Genomic DNA, 22,892 nt, shown 5'->3' with positions numbered 1-22,892 from the left:
ATAATTTGCTTTGACTTACATGGCTGAAGATAAGCCTCAATCAATCATCTAATGAGTTACAATTTTATAATAACTACTATAAGATATATAAGTGACAGGTACTACACTTTACATTCACTTGCACATTTAATCCTCATGTCATTATTGTGAAGAAAGCTGTATTATCATCATCCCTATTTGCACAGATGGAGAAACCAGAGTGGAAAAGATCTTGCTAGAGATCATGAAGAAAGTAAACTGTGAAGACAAAACCTGAATACCCAGGTGAGTCAGACTGGTAAGCCCAAGCTTGTAACCATCACCCTGTACTGGAGTTTTCCCTCTATTTCTTTAAAGAATGACCTTTAGGTAGATGAAGACCATTACTTGTTAAGAAAATGATTTAATGACACCTAGTTCAAATGACATGAAATACTGAAAACACACAAGACTTATTGCCCAAATATTTCCAAAGTAGAACAGAATGGATTTACCCACTATTGCAAAACCCTGCAGTAATGTACACCTCAATACCTAAAACTCAAATAAAATGGGATTGGCAACTGGTTCCTGTCTTCCTCTGCCTGGCCCATTCTCAAATATGGGTGGACTGAAGTTTTAATCATGTAGGTATGTGGTGGGGAGGAGAGCTACAGAGACAGTATGCTGGAGATGCAAACATGAGCCTCAGTATTCTCCAGACCCAAACTAATTGGGAGATTCCTAGAGCCAGCTCACTTTAGAGTCCTAGCTAGTCACGGGACTCAGAATTATCTCCACTGACATTTAAGCTGGAGTAGAAAATTGTCACTAGGTGATACCAAGCTGCAGCTGGAGAGGGAGAAATCTGAATTCAGCAGGTAGACCACCAGAACTCCTGGCTAGTTTAGCTGTTTAGGCCTGCTCCCACCATTTCATTAACCTCACAATAATATGATTCCTCACTGCATGTGTTTGAATTATTTTTACTCCATTTCTGTTATGGTAGCTGTTTAGTTGTTAATCACCTGGGCATTTATCCAACTCTGGTGACATATTCTACATATACACTTACATCAAGAGAAGAATTGACACTGCTCCTTGAGCCTGAGGTACTAGCAATCCAATGGCCATATCCATTTTCTGGTCCATCCACATTAATGTCTGCTAGGTGCTGCTGCAGTGCTTAAAGATAAATAGGAAGAAGAAAAAAAAGTCCTGACGTATCAAACCCTTTGGAAAGACTCAATACCAGAGAAGTACAATAAACATGTCATAGCTGAATGAAAAGGATCCAAGGGCATAATCATAGGTATTTCTTTCAGTACCTCTGTAAAGTACTAAAAGACCCCAGGCTACAGAAAGCCTTCCTTTTCCTCTTCCTTCTAAAGCCCTCTCTCTATACACATATAACTTTTCTTAATTGACCCTAAGGGTAACAGTAACTATATATATAGGCTTGATGTTTTCCTCTTTGGAAGGTAATCCTTAAAGTATTAATAAATAATCTTAGCAATGGTTTTATGACATAAAAGATTAATAGAAAACCTACGGTGGCTTTTGTTTACCATAAGGAGACATCAGTTAATCCTTCCCATAATAAAGAAGCAGTCTTAGGCATTAACTGCTATGGAAAGAGAGATTATTCTTGGAAAAGAAATAATTCATAGTTTAGAAAAAAGTTCCTAAAACCTAGGATATCTGTGCTATAAAAGAATACTTTTCAGACTCTCAAAAGTGTCTTGTATCACGACGTTTTGTATCATGTTGTCAGAACTTCCAATAAATAACACTGGGCCTTAGGCCAATACTTGCTTAACACTAGTACTTATTTAAATAAGACCTTTTGTTAAATCACTTTGGGTATGAGCTTCAAGGGTAGTTAGTTATCAGGCCATGATATACAGGAGAAATAATTCTTGCTAATATCAACAAAGACCAAGAAGAAATAGACCCTAACCTATCAAAATGTCTAAGTCATAACATAAGAAAATCATATTAAGCCAGAACTTAATCCTTATAAGACTCTTATGATTCAAACTCAGGATTCTATTGCCTCCAACAAATATTAATTTGATTTTATCATTAATTTTCCTAGTAATTATAGTTCAATATTTTTATATCTCTTTTCCTAATGAAAGGCGCCTTATCTTTTAATTGAAATATATTTGACATATAACACTGTGTAAGTTTAAGGTATACAAAATGTTGATTTGATACATTTATATACTGTAATATGACTTCCACTGTAGCAACAGCTGCACCTCTATCATGTCACACAATTACCATTTCTTTTTTGTGGTGGGAATAATTAAGATCTAGTCTCTGCAAGTTTGGTGATTATAATACAATATTGTTGTCTATATTCACTATACTGTGCATTAGTATACTGTGCCTTAGTACTCCAGGACTTATTTATCTACTAGTTGTAAATCTGTACCCTTAAATAACATAATTGTAAAAAAAAAAAAAAAGAAAAGGAAAAAAGATAGTCTTTTTTTAACCTTACTATCCTGACCTACTCCTTCATATATTCTCAAATATTTGCTAGTAGGGATTCTGTCATTTTACTATCCTGAATTACCAGATATTATCTGCAGACTTGAAATTATCAACTTATTTGTTTTATTCTATTCAGTCAACATTTTTTCAGCAGCTAATACTCTCGTGTAGTTCAAAACTAAAGTGAAAACAGAGCAAACAAAAAAGCAAATAGCGCAAAGAGTATACAGTGAAAATTATTCCTCCTACTCTTGTTTCCCAGTCCTATCTATCCTTCCTTCTCCACAGAAACAAATCATGTGGGGCAGTTTTTCACCCCTCTTTACAAAAACATTTTCTACAAATACAAGCTAATTAATACACATCCACTTCAACAGTCTTCCACTATATATTCACTCATTGCAATTGTCTATTGTGTTTGTCTTTATCTGTATGTCCTGCTGGCCTTGCCTTTTCTGAAAATAGTGAATGACTGAAGAGAAAGTGTACCCATTAACTAATTTGGTCATTCTAAATCAGCTCCAGTGATAGTATAATTTCCTCTGAAAAGTAGGGACAAAGGGATTAATAAATTAAAACCTTACCCATAAATCCTCCACTGGCAATGCTCACATATTCTTTGTTTTTCTGAAATGGAAAATAAAATTTAAAATTATTCCCAAATGCAATTTAATTAAAACTTCTGGGGGCTTCCCTGGCGGCTCAGTGGTTAAGAATCCACCTGCCAATGCAGGGGGCATGGGTTCCATGCCCTGGTCCATGCCACAGAGCAATGAAGTCCGTGTGCCACAACTACTGAGTCTGCGCTCTAGAGCCCGTGCTCTGCAACAAGAGAAGCCACCACAATGAGAAGCCCGCGAACCGCAACGAAGAGTATCCCCCACTCACTGCAACTAGAGAAAACCTGCGTGCAGCAACCAAGACCCAACGCAGTCAAAAATAAAATAATTAAATAAATTTTAAAAAAAATTCTATAAAACTTCTGATAGTTCTATAAGCATTGACAAATGTAATATAAGGTTATATACTAAATTTCTGAATTTCTTCTTTGACATTTTGGACTTTGGCACAGAGAAGTACATACATTTATCGTGTGTACTATAAGGTCTGGTGCTTGAGTGGGAAGAAGTGGACAACTTCATGGCTACTAATGAGACTGTGATTTTACTTGTATTATAGTCCCAATAGTGCGATACAGAGTCAAACCAAAATCAGTTACGCTGTATTTTCGGATGTTACTAGAATGGTTTTTAAAAGCTTGCCAAAATATTTTGGGTCTTTTATAAAAAGGAAATACAAAAGCAAATACTACAGCTAATTATGAAGAAATGACAGAACGTTAACATTTTACAAACTACTAAAAATTAATGAATCTAAGCAATGATAAACAAACAAAGACACAAAAAGGAAAGAGATCTGGGCAGTATTTACCTCCTGAGGAAGTACACAATACCCAAGACTTCCTAACCCTCCCACCCCCAAAAGTAATCTAACAAGTCCCTAGGTCTAATTACCAGTTTACAGGAAATACCAGGGATAGAACCTGATAAACAACACCGTGTGAATGCAATCTGCAAAATCCAGATTGTGGAAAAATATAAGACAAAGTAACCAGTTTTTCCAAACAAATATGTACAAGGAAAAAAATTAGGAAAGGGAACCTATAAATTAAAAGAGACTTAAAAGATACCAACCAGAGTGCAATGTCTTGTTTTAGATCCTGAGAAAACCAAGGGAACTTGAACACTCGTTACTTTTTTTTATAATAAAGTGTAGAGTGATAATGTGGTTATGTCTTTACAAAGAATTTATAGAGTTCAATTCTCCCTACTTGTGGATTTGTTTGAAATTTTCCACAATAAAAACTGGGGGGGGGGGGATTTCTAAAACCACATTAAGAGCTCGAATTATTAATAGAAGTCCACAATATTCCAAATTCTTGCCATCTGACACCCTTCATAATATACAGCCTATACCAGGCCATTTTTAGAATAGGTCAATTAAATTTATAAGTAAAATGAGTTTGAGAACCTATTTTTGTTATTCTGTATAAACTTCTAAAATCTTTCCCCCAGTAAAGTATAACTTTACCTTATAATCCCTCTCCCAAATACCTTGCTCCTTCTCTGATTTTGTCTTTCAAGGATTGTCCTTTAGACCAGCGGTCCCCAGTCTTTCTTGGGACCAGTTTTGTGGAAGACAATTTTTCCACGGATGGGGGGTGGGGTGGGGGATGATTTCAGAATGACTCAAGCACATTATATTCATTGTGCACTTTATTTCTATTATTATTACTTTGTACTATATAATGAAATAATGATACAACTCACCATAATGCAGAATTAGTGGGAGCCCTGAGCTTCTTTTCCTGCAACTAGATGGACCCATCTGGGGATGGTGGGACCGCCTCAGCTCCACCTCAGATCACCAGGCATTAGATTCTCATAAGGAGCACGCAACCTAGATCCCTCGCATGCGCAGTTCACAGTAGGGTTTGTACTCTTATGAGAATGTAATGCTACTGCTGATCTGACAGGAGGTGGAGCTCAGGCGGTAATGGGAGCGATGGGGAGCGGCTGTAAATACAGATGAAGCTTCACTGGCTCGCCCACTGCTCACCTCCTGCTCTGCGGCACAGTTCCTAACAGGCCACCGACTGGTACCCGTCCATTGCCCAGGAGTTGGGGACCCCTGCTTTAGACTAATTTTCTCAAACCAGATTCCCAGTAAAGTGGATGTAAATTGAGTGGCTTGTGTAATAGCATTCCTATTGTCTTCCTGATTCCATAGTTCAGGGCCACACAAAATGAGGACTTTAATGTATAAACTACCAAAGAATACCTAATAAACAACCATTTTTATAAAGAAAGAGCCATCACTGAGTGAGGCTTTGTAGAAAAGGTAGAGGGGACAGGTTGCATAAAATCGCTGATACAAATTAGTCGTGCTGAAGACAACATTTAAACACAAAAAGGAAAGGTGGCTAAGTGTCATGAATACATATACGTGTACATTTATTCAATTTCAAAGTGAAGATATTAAAATGAATTATATAGCAACTGTAAAAAGCTGAGGCATGAATAGGCATAGAGAAAAATGCAAAAGAATAATCCAGCAATAGACCCTGATTCATTGAGGAATTCAGTATATTAAAGAGGTAGTATTTCATATTGACAGCACAACTGGTTAGCTATTTGGGGAAAAAATTTTTTTTGATTCCTACCTCACTTACACAAAAATAATTCCAGATGGGCCAAGATTTAAACATAAAAGTATAACACATAAGCATGCAAGAAAAATCTGGGGGAGAAGACCTTTGTTGGCAAGACACAAAACCAATAAAGTGTTAAAAAAAAAAAAAAAACAGATAAATTTGACAAGGTAGACAACAGCACAAAATTACCTAGGAGAATTTCTTAAAGGTGATAGCAGTAACTAAGGAAAACTGAACTAATCTGTCGGCATACCTGTAAAAAGTGTGCCAGGACCATGTTCATATACATGTCTTCTTCCTCTCTGCCACTGCCCATGAAACAGAGGTGCTCCCCACCAGCGATGGAGCCAGACTCAATGGACTGCTTCTGTGCTTCCAGCAGGGATTTTACTGACTGTGCAAACTCAGACGGATTCTGGAGCATCTAGACAATTAAAAATTTTTTTAATGTGGCAAGCCTGTGTTTCTTATACATTTGCAAAACAAAATATTTTCCCAGGGTGGGAAAAAAAAACAATATTTATATTGCCACCATGAAAATAAAGCCTTTTTTTGTTTGTTTTGGTCATGCCACGCAGTTTGTGGGATCTTAGTTCCCCCGCCAGGGATCAAACCCAGGCCCTCAACAATGAAACTGCAGAGTCTTAACCACTGGACTACCAGGGAATTCCCCAAACAAAGGCTCTTATAAATAAAATCCCTGGGATAAAAGAAATGTGTATAAATGTACCTATAATACATCAGAAAACAAAAGTTGAAAATTCACAGAAAGATTAAATTATGCAAAGAAAATACTTTACTAGACAAAAAAAATTGTTTTTGCTGTTTGTTTTCTAAGCTTCAGTGTCTTTAGGTATCATGACAAGAAAAGTTTAACACTGAGTGGAAGGGTCCCTGACAAAAACAATACATTGAAACAAGCTATATTTTTTAGTTTCCACTTACATGGCAAACCATGAATTTCTTAGAGGACAGTTCAGAAATAGTAGAAGCCATTTATTCATCAGCACTACTCTAGATACTAGAGATACGAGGATGAAAAAATTGATTTCCTACCCTCAAGAAAACAAGTATGCCAATAAATACAAAAATTTGTTCAAAAAACTGTTCATAAAAAGCACAGTGGGGCTTCCACAGTGGTGGCGCAGTGGTTGAGAGTCCGCCTGCCGATGCAGGGGACACGGGTTTGTGCCCCGGTCTGGGAAGATCCCACATGCCGCGGAGCAGCTGGGCCCGTGAGCCATGGCTGTTGAGCCTGCGCGTCCGGAGCCTGTGCTCCGCAGTGGGAGAGGCCACAACAGTGAGAGGCCCGTGTACCGCAAAAAAAAAAAAAAAAAAAGCACAGTGAAAATCCAATAGAAAAATGGACAAACCATAGAAAAGCAATTTGCATTGATAAAAAAAATACAAATTAACAGCACACTTGAAAAAAGATGCACATCACTAGTAATAACAAGAATGACCATCATTCTTGTAAAATAAAAAATTGGTAATGTCCAATAATGCTGATGGTATGAAACAATCATTCTCACTTACAGTTGTAAAGTATCAGTTGATTCAGCCTTTCTAAAGGGCAATACGGCAGATTCTAGTAATGTTGTATATGCCCACAACTCTCAACCCCAAAATTTTACTTGTAGGGGTCTATTTTACAGAAGTATTTGCACAAGTCCACAAAATATATATACGGATGTTAACTATAGCATTGTTTTATTACAAGAAAACTGAAAACATTCTAGATGTACATCAATCAGGCAATAAATTATGGTATATCTGTACCATGGACCACTATACAGCCATTAAAAACAATGTACTAAAATGAAAAGATCTCCAAAAAACTGTTAAGTGAAAATGCAAGTGAACTATTAAGTGAAAAATCAAGTGGAAAAAAAAAAAAGTGAGTAAGAAATATATAAAGACATATTAAAGGTCTGGATGATTAAACAAACTGAGAGTAATTGTCAACTCTGGAGACATCCTTTGAGTTTTTTAAGAATAACCAAGTTATTAATGATGAATACATTTTAAAAATAAGCATAAAAGAAGGACCATTTAGGTCTTCCTAGATGAATCAAGGAAGAGAAAGGCCCAGAGTTCACTTTTAGGATGCAAACAAGCTAGGACTGCCTTCTTCACCTATAGCACCCCAAACTCTCTGGGTTGTTTCACCTCCATTTTCCATGAGTTTCCTCTTGATACCACCTAGACCTTTCAACATGGCCTTTCAGCTTCAGTGTCAACTTTTTCAGACAAGTTGGGAAGAAGGGCAGATAGAATAGTCAGCAAAAGAAGTTATTCCTCTTTCTGTCTTCTCCATCCCTGAGGCTCTAATAACCCCAGAAGGGCTTAAATGATGTCAGTCCCAGTCCTACCAAATGCTCTAAGCATCTCTGACAATATTTAATTATCTACTTCATCTAGTCCTTCAATTCAAGTGACCCTAGGACAGCAATTTGAACAACTGAGCCCCTATACACCAGATACCACCCTTATTAAATATTACTTTATTATATGCATAAGTACTCATGATGGAAAAAAAGGCTTATAGACTAATTACCCAATCATAAGAAGAGCTAATATTCACAGAGTACTTACTAAGTGCAAGACACTATGCTGAGTGCTACATCAGGTAGCTCACAGTAAGAAGTTTAGAATTTACTGACATAACAATGGTAAGCAACAGTAAGCCATAGTTAACAGTGCTTTCATCTACCCTTTATGATGCCAAAAGGGTGTCCTAGGTGAAAAGGAAACCTGAGGCAACACTTTTATAAGGGCAGAGACTCCCTCCTTAAGCAGAAAGAAAAACATCCCCAATCTGGTACATGTGTATTTATTTATGGGCTAAAGAAAAGAAATCCATTTCTTCTCTTACTTTTTAAAAATTTTTAATCAGCATTTATACTAACCAGATCTGAATCTAAGTGGAAAGCAGTTGATAAATGCCCAGCATTATACTGTTCTGCAGGACGGCAATCCACCACAAAGAACCGGACTCCTTCCTAAAAGGGAAACATTTGACAAAATAAAACTTGCCATGAGGGTCACATTTTACACAATATAATATTAACAATTAACCAAAGAAGGGGAAACAGATAGATTAGAAATGGATCTCACATAGGAGGATCCATACAGACTCAAGAAAATAACCTCAAGATCTTAAATACTTTTATTCATTTTAAGTAGTTAAAATACTCTGTATATACTGTTCTTGACTAGAAAGTCTTAAAATATGTAGCAGAAGAATGTTAGTTTGAGCTATAAAACTAATTATACTGGAATTTAATAATTTAATGTCTATCATGTTAAACACTTTTAAAAACACTATGTAGTTATAAACACAGATGTAGATACAATTCCTGTTTCTGAAAATAAACACAGATGTAGATACAATTCCTGTTTCTGAAAATAAGCCCACACACTTATCAACAATGCAATTCACATAAGGATTAAATAAATGTCTTTTGGGGGTGAGAGGAGGTTCTCCAGTGCCAGTCTGAACTGAAGAAGTTCACATGGGTCTCTTTAAACTAGATTACATGCTCTGATTTGTTTTTAAGTAATAGTTCTAATAAGAAAAATATGTGAAATGCTTGTTTTAAAAAGATCTACTGTAAAAGGCCTGTCTTTCCATGTCCGTTCCTCTTCTCTCCATCTTCGAAATACATCCCATCTTCCAAACACACACGGTTAACTGTTGCACTGTTAGCAAAAAGATTTTCATGAAGACAGCAACAGACAGAAAACCATGGTATATCCTCAATTCTCCTTTGTAACATGCCTTTTGGCATTAAACCATGTAATTCAATTAGCTGTATAAGTATCCAAAATTTAACTGTTAAATGCTAAATCCACCCTTTTAAGTACTTTATATAACATTCAGTTGCTTTGCTAAAATATGAAAAAAGATTTGGCAATTTACAAACATTGGTGTCAAAATTAATTAGTTGTTGACAAGTAAAATAACATGCAAGCTGGCAGTTTAAAAATGAGCATATGGACAGAAGATTTAACACATTAATCATTCAAAAAAAGCAAAACAACTACATTGTTATAGTAAATTAATTTTGTGAGAATCAACAAACAGGGAGGAAATGTTGATTCCTTGCATTTAAAGGGGATAGTCTTCTGATAAACAGTGGGTTTTTTTTTTTACTTACCCCTTGAAGCTGATTTGCTTGAAGGATCTCTGACACGGAGATGGCCAGACAAAGTGCCTGACTCAAATCTGCATCATCATCCTTAATTCCCAACAAAGTACTACCAAAGAGATGGTGATTATCCTGTGTGAAGAGGAATTTTTGAAACATTATGCAGAAAAAATAAAATCAAACTTTTTTCCTAAAACTATTCTCAACAGACCAAGACAAAAGGTAAAATAATTACATAACATCTTTGAGTCATGTGATTTAACATATCCTCTCATATCTTACAGGCTAAAAGCTACAAAAAGTCTGCATACAAAGTCCCCATTAGATTTCACACAAAATGAAAGACTAAGAAAAAATAACACATTCTACACAGCTATTTTCTATATTATCACCTATATTTAAATAGTAAATTTTTAAATGGTTACTCACAACTTTTTATATTTTAATAAAATGAAAACAAAAACATGGCATAAATTGTGTAATATGCTGCTAAAACCTGCTCTAATTAGCAACTGCTAGTGCAGATTATTTATGTCTGAAGAATAAAAGCTATTCTCTTAAAAGACTGGAAAGAAAAGGATAAGACTTCTTTTTCATCCAGTATCATAACCACTACCCCACCACCTAACTTAGTCAACACTGTTGGGAAATGAGGTGTTCTACATAAGGCAATTATTAAAATAGCTGAAACTAGTCCCTAGAAATAAATTTCTTTTGTAATTAATTAGTTTTGAGGGAAATGTTCTTACAAGGTTTCCCTTGTCTGCCTCCTGAACACACTATATTGAACATAATTTAATCTCATCTTAATGTTTCAGTGACACGATAACTTCCAACTAGCAATTATGATGCTAGAATGCCTTAAAAAAAAAAACAAAAAAAACAATAATGCTCTCATGAGCACCTGAGGTCACAAATTGTTTATAAATGGTACTCCTGTGCCTCCCCGTTACTAGCTTTTGCTTCTTAGAGTTTTACTTTCTAGGAGCTCACAGCACTTGGGCTTCTAATCTGGTGTCCTTTCTCTTGAAAGCACTTGTCTGATCTGAGAAAGGTTCTAGGTCTCTATGGAGCTAAGTGACCCTTTTCTGTTTAAAAGACAGCTCAGCAGCATTAAACTTGTGCAAAGCTGAACTCCAGATAAAGAAGGCATAATTATATATCCTCCATCAGATTTTTGTAATATTTATATTTTTTAACATCAAGGAAGCATTAATTTAAGAAGTACCTTATAGTCAATAGTCTCATGATCAGAAATAATAATCAGAGTAGAGGTGAAATGGTTCCTAGAATATTTGTATAGTATCTTTTTTAATGTCTGTTCCTCCGTTAGGGAGAGTATTTACAGTGAAAAAAATCACACAAAACTGTAACACATAAAAAGAAAAGAAGGACAACCTAGAGTATTTTAACTGAAGTGGATACAACATAAACATAAAACAATGCACAAAATGTGAAATACTGAAGTAGGTGATTTCTTGTCTGATACCTTCCTAAATGAAGCTGGTGTTTTACTGCAATAATACTGAGCCAGAGAGAAAAGGTCTTCTATATCTTCTAGATTCAAACTGGATGGAGTATTTTCCAAGAACTCTGAAATATGATTACAAATATAATATTAAAAAGGTTTTTTGTGAAAAATACAGTAATGAACATTATTTACATATCAAAGTTGGTTTATCTTCAACATCTGAACTATATAAATGGAATCTCAACAGTGATGCACTGAAAACTGCTTGAGAAGTGGATTTTCCCCAAAGGAACTGAAACTGTTAATACAGTTCTGCTCTTAGTGAATGATGGTATCTGGCAATCAAATCAAATTCATTAGCCTCGATTGGAATAGTGTGATTTATTCAATGAACACATAATAAATGTCAGGGTCCCTGGAAATAAAAAATGACCAAGAAATGGTTCCTGACTTAAGGAACTTTGTCTGGTTTGAGAAATGTGACTATAAATCATTATAACATAGTGAGACAAACACCGTAACACACACAGTACAAAGTGCCAGGCACTATAGAGAGCAAGTAACTAAATCTGTGTGGGAGCTAGAGTGGGGGAGGACCCAAACGAAGAACCAAGACTTCAACAACGGATACACTTGTAAGAGCTGAGTATTCAAAGGCAAATTAAGGAAGAAGGAAGGGGAGAGTGAGAGGAGGGCAGTTTATCTGAACAATGAAACCAAAAAAAGAGTATATGGAAAAGAATTGAAAGAGTGAAAAATACATAGAAGGAATGAATAAGGGTGGCAAATCAGGGGCAACAGTCTTTAAGGTCTGTACGTGGAGAGTGTGTAAGAGTTGAATGGAACCTCAGAGCTCTTCTAGAGTATTCTAAATTTATACATGAGGAAACCGAGTTTCAGAAAACTGACTTGAAATGTTTTCTCCACATTAAATAATACTTACGGATAACTTCTTCTTTGCTGTTAGACTCCTGTGCTAAAATGACTTCTCTGTAAAAAGAGAATCAAATGAATTTGAGTTAAATATCAACAGAGCACCCTGAGAACAGAGAGGAAAAAATCTAGTCAACTTAATACTTACTTTGCATTAACAAGGATTATTAACATTAAGAAATAAATAAAAAATGGATCTGCTTGTTGTAGATATCCATCCCATATTGCCTGAGTGACTTCAGTGGAACAGTAACAGGAAAAAAGACTTCCAAGCTGTAATCAGGAAATGAAATGAGAGAGATAAACCACTGGCAACGACTTGTTCTTTTAAAAGTATTCAGGCAAATGAGTAACACTATATCAAACTGTCTGTACCTGATATTTAAGTTGTACCTTAACTTTACTCTATGTAATCCAAAGGCAGAACATGTGGATTCAAGGCACAATGAAGCCACTTACTAGCTGTATAACTTAGGGTATGTCACTTAACCTCTAGAGCTTCCATTTCTACTTCTGTTTTAAAAAAAAAAAAAGGAATACTACTACCCATCCTCTAACCTAGAGTATATACAGTAACTAGCACATATATACAGTAACTAGCACATATCTGCCACAGCATAATAACCCCACGAGCTCTGTGAGGGTAACTACTATAAGTACTTAACTTGCAAGGTAATTGTGAGGATCAAGCATGGTAATTTTAGTTAAGAGCACCAAATGAAACTGTAAGGACAATTTAAAGGCAAATTGTTCCCCAATCTTACTTGCACATCATTTGAAACAGATGAGACAACATTCACGTCCCTCAAAATGTTTCAGGAGCTCTATGGTTTTCTACTTCAAATAAAAGAATTGTTAATGTGTAAGTTCCTCTAGAGCCCAACTGTGTTTTAAATTGCATAAATTCAGTGATATTTTTAGATTATTCCATTTTTATTAGATACAGAAACAATTCCATCTAGAAGTTAAATTTCAAACAGTCTTAATGGCTAAAGGGAGCTAATGAGAACAAATACATTTAGTGAATATTTTGTGCCAGGTACTAAATTACTGCCACATATCTTTTATTATATATCTCTTATTCTAAATATTCCCACAACAGTCCTTCAAAATAGACATTTTCCTCCCCATATTATAGGTAAGAAAACAGACGTCTATTAAATAACCTTCCTAACATCACAGAGCTAGTAAATGGTGATGTTTGGGCTAGAAAAAGCCTGACACTCCACAGCTGATGTAACTGCTATTACAGCTGACCTCAAAGCTTTTAAAGTACATAATGCTTCGAATGCTTTCTGTAACTGTTTAAAAATTACTATTACAAATACAGAAGATGCAAATACAAACAGAATAGCATCTTGATATGGTCTTCATTAAATTCAGTTAGCTAAACTAAAGCTACCATTGCATCATTCACAGTTATGAGTTCTCAAAGTTTAGGAATTCATTTTGTTTCATCTCATGATTTAAAAAAAAAAAAAAAAAGACTCCATCCCATAGACATGATACTAGTAGCAAGAATGAACTACTTGGGGCATTGACAAAGTGAAACTGGTAGTTTCAGTACTCAGTTACAATCTGCTAGCAGCACTGAGTACTACTTCAGAGTTCTGGTCACAGAAATGGCATTTACCAGGCATAATGTGACAAGAGAGATCCCTATTAACATACCAGAATGCTTAAAAGAAAGTTTCTTACTTCAACACAAATAAGTAGATTTAATAGCAACATATGAATCTCAGAGAAACTACAATTTTATTATTTTTACTCAAAGTGAGAAGACTGCAGCCGAGAAGGAATGAAAGAATAGGCTGCTGCAGTGTGAGATTTAGTATGCCAGAGCTGAAACCAGTTGCGATTCTCTAGTCACCATTTCCTCATTACTCATCTCATCATGTTCTGAGATAGGTACTATTATTAGTTCCATTTTACAGATGAAGAAATCGAAGCTCAGAGGCTAAGTGTATTAAATCACATGGTTAATAAGTGGCAGAAATGGAATCCTTCCTGAAGAAAAGCTAGGTAAGACATGATCAAGGAATACATTAAAAATTTTGAATATATGTATATTCTTCTAGAACCCAATCACTGTTTCAGAAAGATCTTCAAGTTACCCTAGAAGAGCAGTTCTCAAAGTATGGTCTGAGGAGCCCTGGAAGTCCCCAAGAGTATTTACAGGGTATTTGTGATGTCAAAGCTATTTTCATAATAATACTTAGATTTTGCCTTTTTCATATTCATTCTCTCACAAATGAACAACAGAATTTTCCAAAGGCTACATGAAATATGGTATCATCACAGATTCAATAGAGAAGATATGAGAACGTACCTGCCTGTGCCCTAACCAAATATTGAGATTTGCAAAAATATTAAAAAATGTCACTATTCTGATTTTCTTTTTGGAAAATAGTTAATTTTCATTTAAAAATAGGCTATTTATGTTAACATGCATTGGATTTATCGCTACTTCTAAATGAATTAATAAATGGTTAAAATTTCTTAATTTCTAACCAACATAATCCACATAAATTGTGGCTCCTCAATAAATGTTGAGTGTAAGAGGTCCTGAGACCAAAAGGTTTGAGAACCACTGACCTAGAAATAACAGAACTTCCCATTTAAAAATACAAATATAGGGCTTGCCTGGTGGCACAGTGGTTAAGAATCCACCTGCCAATGCAGCGGACACGGGTTTGAGCTAAGGTCCAGGAAGATCCCACATGCTGCAGAACAACTAAGCCCGTGCGCCACAACTACTGAGCCCACGCACCGCAACTACTGAAGCCCGTGCGCCTAGAGCCAGTGCTCTACAGTAAGAGAAGCCAGCACAATGAGAAGCCCGCACACCACGACAAAGAGTAGCCCCCGCTCACCGCAACTAGAGAAAGCCCATGCGCAGCAATGAAGACCCAACGCAGCCAAAAATAAATAAAATTAAAAAAAATAAAAATACAAATATAGAATGACAGAGTACTGAGATGTACTTTTATTAAAATTTTTTTAATTTATTTTTTGGCTGCGTTGGGTCTTCATTGCTGCGTGCGGACTTTTCCTAGTTGCAGCAAGCGGGGGCTACTCTTTTGTTGCAGTGCGCAACCTTCTGATTGCAGTGGATTCTTTTGTCACGGAGCACAGGCTCTAGGGCACGTGGGCTTCAGTAGTTGTGGTGCGTGGGATCAGTAGTTGTGCCTCGCAGGCTGTAGAGCGCAGGCTCAGTAGTTGTGGCACACGGGCTTAGTTGCTCTGCGGCACGTGGGATCTTCCCAGCCCAGGGCTCAAACCCGTGTCCCCTGCATTGGCAGGCGGATTCTTAACCACTGCGCCACAAGGAAAGTCCCTGAGATGTACTTTATATTCTTTTATATTAATCATTTGATAATCTTGTTATTTTCCTTGTCATTGGATATCAATTCTTATACATACTATCAACAATTTAATCACAGTTTTAAAGTGAACTGATACAGATCATATATTTATATATATTACATATATATATTATACATAAGTAAATATATCACATATATTTACATATATTTGTAAAACAACAAAAGGCTAAACTTCATATTAAATAATTTAAACTAATGTAAGTGAAGAGCAAAAAAAAATCATTTTTGAAGTGCCAATAATTTTACTCCTTTGGTTTAAATAGTAATAGTCTATAATTTAGTGCTTTTCTTTCTCTTCCTTGGGGGGAAAAAAAACACCTAACTATAGTTTTATAGAAAGCTATTTTTCATTAAGTGTTCCTACTTTCACTTTATTACCCAGTTGAGTGCATAGGAGTCTGGAGTAATTTTCTTTGTATCAAGAAAAGAACAAAGCTCTGGCTCATGGTACTGGATGAGTAATCGGAAAAGATGAAATGGTCTCCCCTTCAGAGAACAATCCCTAAAAAACAAAAGCAGCAAAGTTTCTTGCATTAATAGGTCAGAAATGATCATGTCAGTAACCGATCCTCCTGCAATACCCACCTCCCCTCCCTACCACAGAACATCTGAACACCACAGCACTGACAACAGCAAGCCTGCCTGATACAACCGGGCAGACCTCTCTTGCTAACACCTGATATACCTGACCTGAAAGAAGTCTGTAGAAACATCAGGTCTACAGCCAACTCTAGGCAGAGTCTTTCCAGGTGAACCCAGGCAGCACTCAGGAGAAAGGACTACAAGGACCAATGAAAACAGTGGGACCACTTAGGTTGTTTTGATAAGTTTTGGATCCCAAAAGGATATCTGGAGAGTCCTGAGGAAGTCCAGCTCCCTTCTTCCCTGCCAAATAAGAAGAAACTCCTAGAAAGGCTTCAGGTTAGCTCCACAGTTAATGTACTCAATTAGGAATCCTTCAGCAAAGGTACAAGTCTGAAATGGCCACAGATGAACATTCCAAAATAGTGGACCCAGAGCCTTAGAAGCTGTTGAAGTGGCCTGGGTATCAGGTGCTCAGAGTGAATCCTGGGAGGTGCCAAACACTGACCTTATTGAGTAACTGTACTACTTCTTACCTTGTTCCCCTATGTCTCATAAATCATTAAAAACTTAAAAAAATTTAAACAGCTCAAAGCACAGGCCATCATAATAAAAGTCAGTATTTATTGAGGAAATACCATGTGCCAGACACTATAATAGACACTTTACAAAGTTACCTCATTTTATCTTTACAGGCAACTATGAAAGACACTATTATCATCTTCACTTTACAGATGAGAAAAATGAGGCTTAGCTGCGGTCAAGCAGCCCACCCAAGGTCATGTAGCTAAGAAGTGATGGAACTAAGACTTGTACACAGAAACTGGGCATTAAACCATTATGCATACTACCCTTCCACATATGTAATTTAATATTTCAACAAGTGGTACTTTGGTAGATGTACAGTCTAAAAAAAGCAAACTATAAAAAAGCTGAAGGACTTCCCTGGCAGTCTAGTGGTTGGAACTCCACGCTTCCACTGCAAGGGGCGGGGGTTTGATCCCTGGTTGGGGAACTAGGATCCTGCATGCTGCAGGGCATGGCCAAAGAAAAAAAAACACTGAAACAAGGTAAAAGGCTTCATGCAAAAAAGTTAATGAAATGAATGTCAGTTTTAACATAAAAGCATTGATAAGGAATGTTTCAAAGTGCTATTCCAATGGGAATAATGAAAAATAATTTCTACAAAACTAAGCTCTAAGGTCAATGCCAGGATTTGGTATGACCCTCTATCTACCATTTTCTAATACTGCAGATAACAGGGAAGTTTTGTAGAAAAAGCCCTAAATTGGTAATTCAGATGCCCAAAGACAGAAGTGGATTCATATTGGCAAGATTACTTCCTCCTTAATCTGAATACTTTCCCCACTCTACGTATGCAAGGCAATAGACTGCTAAAACAAAACACATAAACACAGGTTGTAAGCAGAGTAGGGACATACGATGTAAGGACAATTGCCTAGTTTGCCTCAGAAAAAGTGGAACATCTCAGAGAGTCAGCCATTGCAACAGCATCTATTCATTTAATAGCTGTGTATTACAAAGTTACTCTCCACTGCAAAGCACTGTGCTTGATAGAATTCTACCTATGTTATATCTGAATCTGTAATAAGAAGATACATTATAGTGGAGTTGTTCTAGCAGCATTTTGTGGGGCTGGGCCCTATGCAGGGGTATTAACACTGACCCTGGAGCATTGTGTTACATGTGGAACTCATGGAAACAGTAACTGGAGAACCTGACAAGACGGTATGTTACACAGCTCAATGTAAACCCCAATCCCTCTATTAGTAACTACCACCGCCAACATTCTGTCGAGAGAAAGCTGGAATATCATGTCCCTTGCTATTACTAGCTCTGTTACACTGAGAGGTGGTAGAATATAAGCAGTTGAGAGACTTAGTATAACAGAAGACTCCCAAATATGAATTCCAGTCTCAGCTTTACCATGACCTTAGCCCTGTATTCTGGCATCTCTGGGTCTGTTTTCCTAACATGAAGCACTATCGCTTCCAGGTAGCACAGAGGTTCTCCACTCTGGAGTACACTAGAGTCACATGGGAGTTAAAACAAAAACAAAAAAACCCCTACATGGCTCTACATAGTCTATTTATAGTTGAAACTTCAAGAACCAGTATGTTTTAAAAGTTCTTTGGCTGAACAGACATTTCTCCAAAGAAGATATACAAATTGTCACTTAGCACATGAAAAAAAGCAGAAAATCATTAGCTGTCAGGGAAATGCAAATCAAAACCATAATGAGACACCACTTCACACTCAGTCTGGCTATAATTTAAAAAAAAAAATGTTAACAAGGATGCAAAGAAACTGGGATCTTCATTCACTGCTGGTGGGAATATAAAATGTTGTTGTAGAAAAATCTGGCAATTCCTCAAAAGGTTAAACACGGATTTACCATATGATTCAACATTTCCACTCCTAGGTACATACCCAAAAGAAATGAAATACATGTCCACATAAAAACTTGTACACAAATGTTCACAAATGCACTATTCATAATAGCTAAAAAGTGAAAACAATCCAAATGTCCAGCAACTGTTGCATGAGTAAATAAAATGTGGTATTTTATATTGTGCATACAATGAGATATTACTTGGCAATAAAAAGAAATAAGTACTGATATATGCCATAATATGGATGAATCCTTAAAACACTATACTAAGTGAAAGAAGGTAGTCATAAAAGACCACATATTATATGATTCCATTTATATAAATTCTCCAGAATAGGCAAATCCATAGAGAAAGATAAGTGGTTGCCTAGGGCTGACAGTATTAGGGGAAAACGGAGAGTTGACTGCTAATGAGTATTGGGGTTTCTTTTGGGGGTGACAGAAACATTCTAAAAGTGATTGTGGCTATGGTTGCACAACTCTGTGAGCATACTAAAAACCACTGAATTGTACCTACTAAAAGGATGAATTTTGTAATATGTGAATGATACTTTAAGCTATAAAAGAAAAAAAAAAAAGTTCTTCAGTTGATTCTAATAAGCAACGAGGGTGGAGAACCTTATTAGTTAAAGCACAGGTGTCCAATCAAACTTAGGTTCAAATCCTGACTCAGTCATAAAGCAGAAGTGTAATCCTGAATAAGTCATTTAATGTCCTTCTTTGCCTCAGTTTCTGCAGCTGTAAATCAGAGATACATACCTTACAGTGGTCACTGTTTAAATGAGAAAATACACAAAGGACCTACACCTAATATAGTGTGTTACCGCACAGTAAAGCAGAAAAAAATGGTAGTCACTTAACTATCAAGCTCCAGAACAGCTGCACACTGCAATCAAGCGAGAAGCTCTAAACCTAAACAAACATCAGTGCACCAATGTCCTCCTCAGAGATGGGATTTAATTAGTCAGGTATGTAAATGGGCATCAGAATTTTTAAGAACTCCCCCCAATGATTCCAATGTGCATCAAAGGTTCACTGTGCAGCCAAACCACTGGTCTAGATTATGTCAAAAGTCCCTTTTGGCTCTAAAATCCCGACTACCTGATCCACAGCACTGAGAACTACAAGAATTCTTTCTGGCCTCGTAAGTGCAACACCTGCTACTACCCACCCCCCTTCCCCTGCCCCCCACAACGACCTACACATCTGTCTAGACTCAACTTAAGTGTCACGTTCCCAGAGGTGACCTCCCTGACCTCCAGGGCAAGTTAGGTCACCCCCATTATACATTCCCATAGCACTCTATATTTCACCTTCCTGACACTCAGCGCACTTCTAATTACTTGTTCAACGCCTGTATTTCTAGGACTACATTCCAAGCTGTAACCCCAGCACCTCATTTAAAGTAGCAGCACTCCAGGGCTTCCCTGGTGGCGCAGTGGTTGAGAGTCCGCCTGCCGATGCAGGGGACACGGGTTTGTGCCCCAGTCCGGGAAGATCCCACATGCCGCAGAGCGGCTGGGCCCGTGAGCCATGACCGCTGGGCCTGCACGTCCAGAGCCTGTGCTCCGCAACAGGAGAAGCCACAACAGTGAGAGGCCGCGTACCACAAAAAAAAAAAAAAAAAAAAAAAGTAGCAGCACTCCAAAAATTTTACTTTTTACTTAGACACTATGTTACTGTTTTATAAGTAAAGAAATCAAAAAACTATGAAGAGTTATACTGCATATATAAACCCTAGAAGCATAAATTACTTTTTTTTAAATTGGAGTATAATTGCTTTACAATGTTGTGTTAGCTTCTGCTGTATGACGAAGTGAATCAGCTATATGTATACATATACCCCCTCCCTCTTGGACCTCCCTCCCACCCCACCCCCATCCCACCCACCTAGGTCATCACAGAGCACCAAGCTGAGCTCCCTGTGCTATACAGCAGGTTCCCATTAGCTATCTATTTTACACGTTAATGTATACAGGTCAATCTAAAAGCACTGAGCTGAGCTCCCTGTACTATATAGCAGGTTCCCACTAGCTACCTATTTTACACATGTTAGTGTATATATGTCAATCTAAATCTCCCAATTCATCCCACTCCCCCTTACCCCCCGGTTCTCTACATCTGCGTCTCTATTCCTGCCCTGCAAATAGGTTCATCTGTACCATTTTTCTAGATTCCACATATATGCATTAATATACAATATTTGTTTTTCTCTTTCTGACTTACTTCACTCTGTATGACAGACTCTAGGTCCATCCACGTCTCTACAAATGACCCAATTTCTTTCCTTTTCATGGCTGAGTAATATTCCATTGCATAAATTCTTAACTAAAGAATCCTTTAAAAAATGTTTATAACCACAAAAATAAAGTCAAGTAACAATTATGATTCAAACAACCTTAAAAATTATTTGAACCATTTACTTTACCATCAAAATAAATCTAACAACTTTAGTTCAAAACAAACTAGACCTTTATTCATTTTTAAAAGTGTAATAACTAAATAATATTTTACCTGGGAATGTACTTATTCATGATAGCATAAAAGCAGTTGTATAAATCGCTGCGTGGCAGTTGAAGATGCACCAACGGTTTGAGTAGATGTATCCAGCTAAGGGACGTGCTATATTTAATGTTACGTGATTTACAATAAAAGGTAATTACAGATTCAATATCCAAAAGTAATTCTGCTGCCTTCTCTTCGGGCACTGAAAGCTGGTCTAGAAAATAAGTGTCAAAATAAAGTTACCAAGGGCCTGTTAGATGCTCAGTTATTGGACAAAATACTGGGTTACAAATATACAATACTACCTTACTCTATTTAGAGTATGTCAAGGGCAAAATAGAACTACATAAAAGCATATTTTTCCTTATACTTATTCATATTCACTAGGTATTCAGTATTTACTAAGTTAATAATACTTGACCTATATATATATGTTATATAGATATATATGTATCTTATATGTATCTATATAACATATAGATATATACAAGAATGGACAATCTGAAGCAGGAAAGGTAGGCATAACCCACATTCCTGGAAAGCAAAAAAGTGTTTTCCAAATAACAGATTATCATCTGCCCCATAATGGGCAGCTGCCACTATAGCTTTGTCAAGGGGAGGGAAAGTGATTCATTCTCCACCACCAAATTCCCTTTCCTTTGCCCACATCAGCAATAGTGCTTCTGTTGAGGTTAGCAAAAAAGCTTATTTAGCCAATAATTTAACTAAAATGTGACAGAGAAAGAAACAAAAAGACCAATGGACTATAGATGAATTAAAAAAGAAAAATACAAACCAAATTAATTTAATCTTCAAAAGACCTTGTGGGGTGATTGGAAACCTATTCACCCATGATTTACAATACTTTTTCTATAACAGATCATGACTTACGACTTACAGATGAACTTTTGGAACACAGCCCCCTTAAATCTGAGGACTGTATACAATCATACAGATCTTCAATTATCCAAAAAACAATTTAAAACTGCCACAAAACTGTAAAGGTACTTAAAGAATTAAACATAAGTATGTTAATGTTTAATCAAACATAATGCGAAAGAAACACTAAAAATCAGACTCTCTTAAAATATTAGACATTATTTCATAAGAATTTCAAAAAAGAAGTTCTAAAGCTATTTATTAGCCCTTTACAAATTCAACATATCCCAAATTATAACAAGTTAATTCTACTAAAGAGCAACTCCTCCATCCAAAAATTATTTGAAATTTTTTTCCCTGTTTGAAAACAATTATTAAACTTACCAATAAACTCCAGACAATCTTTGTGAATAGTGTTCTGTTCTGGCAGGTCTAAAATACCATCCCAGGATGCCAAACTATCTCCTTTTCCTGCAACATTTAGAGCAATCTGGAAGAAAGATTAAAAAAAGCAAACAGCTTCATATGTTATTTCTCATTCTTGGAAAATATGCTATAATAATGGAGGCCTGAATTTAGGAATAATGCACACTTCAAAGATTACAAAGTAATGTATCTATAGCAAATTTTACTATTTCATGTTAATCCAGTGAATAAAATGAATTACACAAAATATTTACATAATTATATATGTAAATTTATTTCAAGCAAACATCATTAATGCTATAGACTGAATGTCTGTGTCCCCTCACCCAAATTCATTTATGTTGAAACCTAATCCCCAATGTTTTGGTAAATACAGGCAGGGCCTTTGAGAGGTGATTAGGACATGAGGGTGGAACACTCATGAATGGGATTAGCCCCCTTATAAAAGAAACCCCAGTTAGCTCCCTTGTCC

General features: G+C 36.4%; 1 protein-coding gene across 3 annotated transcripts in view; it reads right to left on the bottom strand.

Annotated features, from left to right (window-relative positions):
* TBC1D23 (TBC1 domain family member 23) overlaps positions 1-22,892 on the bottom strand; it is a 67,031-nt gene that overhangs the window by 17,062 nt on the left and 27,077 nt on the right. For all 3 annotated transcript variants that reach the window (XM_060010542.1, XM_060010541.1, XM_060010543.1), the window contains exons 3-13: positions 22,379-22,484; positions 21,125-21,329; positions 15,994-16,117; positions 12,378-12,502; positions 12,240-12,286; positions 11,315-11,418; positions 9,835-9,957; positions 8,584-8,676; positions 5,928-6,098; positions 3,045-3,087; positions 1,034-1,143 (exon numbers count right to left, since the gene is read on the bottom strand). In XM_060010542.1, the coding sequence (XP_059866525.1) occupies positions 1,034-1,143; positions 3,045-3,087; positions 5,928-6,098; positions 8,584-8,676; positions 9,835-9,957; positions 11,315-11,418; positions 12,240-12,286; positions 12,378-12,502; positions 15,994-16,117; positions 21,125-21,329; positions 22,379-22,484 (1,251 nt within the window). The remainder of the gene's footprint in view (positions 1-1,033; positions 1,144-3,044; positions 3,088-5,927; positions 6,099-8,583; positions 8,677-9,834; positions 9,958-11,314; positions 11,419-12,239; positions 12,287-12,377; positions 12,503-15,993; positions 16,118-21,124; positions 21,330-22,378; positions 22,485-22,892) is intronic.

This window comes from Delphinus delphis, chromosome 4 (assembly GCF_949987515.2).
Source record: "Delphinus delphis chromosome 4, mDelDel1.2, whole genome shotgun sequence".
In the NCBI taxonomy this organism is placed as follows: Eukaryota; Metazoa; Chordata; class Mammalia; order Artiodactyla; family Delphinidae; genus Delphinus; species Delphinus delphis.
Note: the sequence above shows the minus strand (reverse complement) of the source record. Positions and strands in the feature narration are given on the sequence as shown.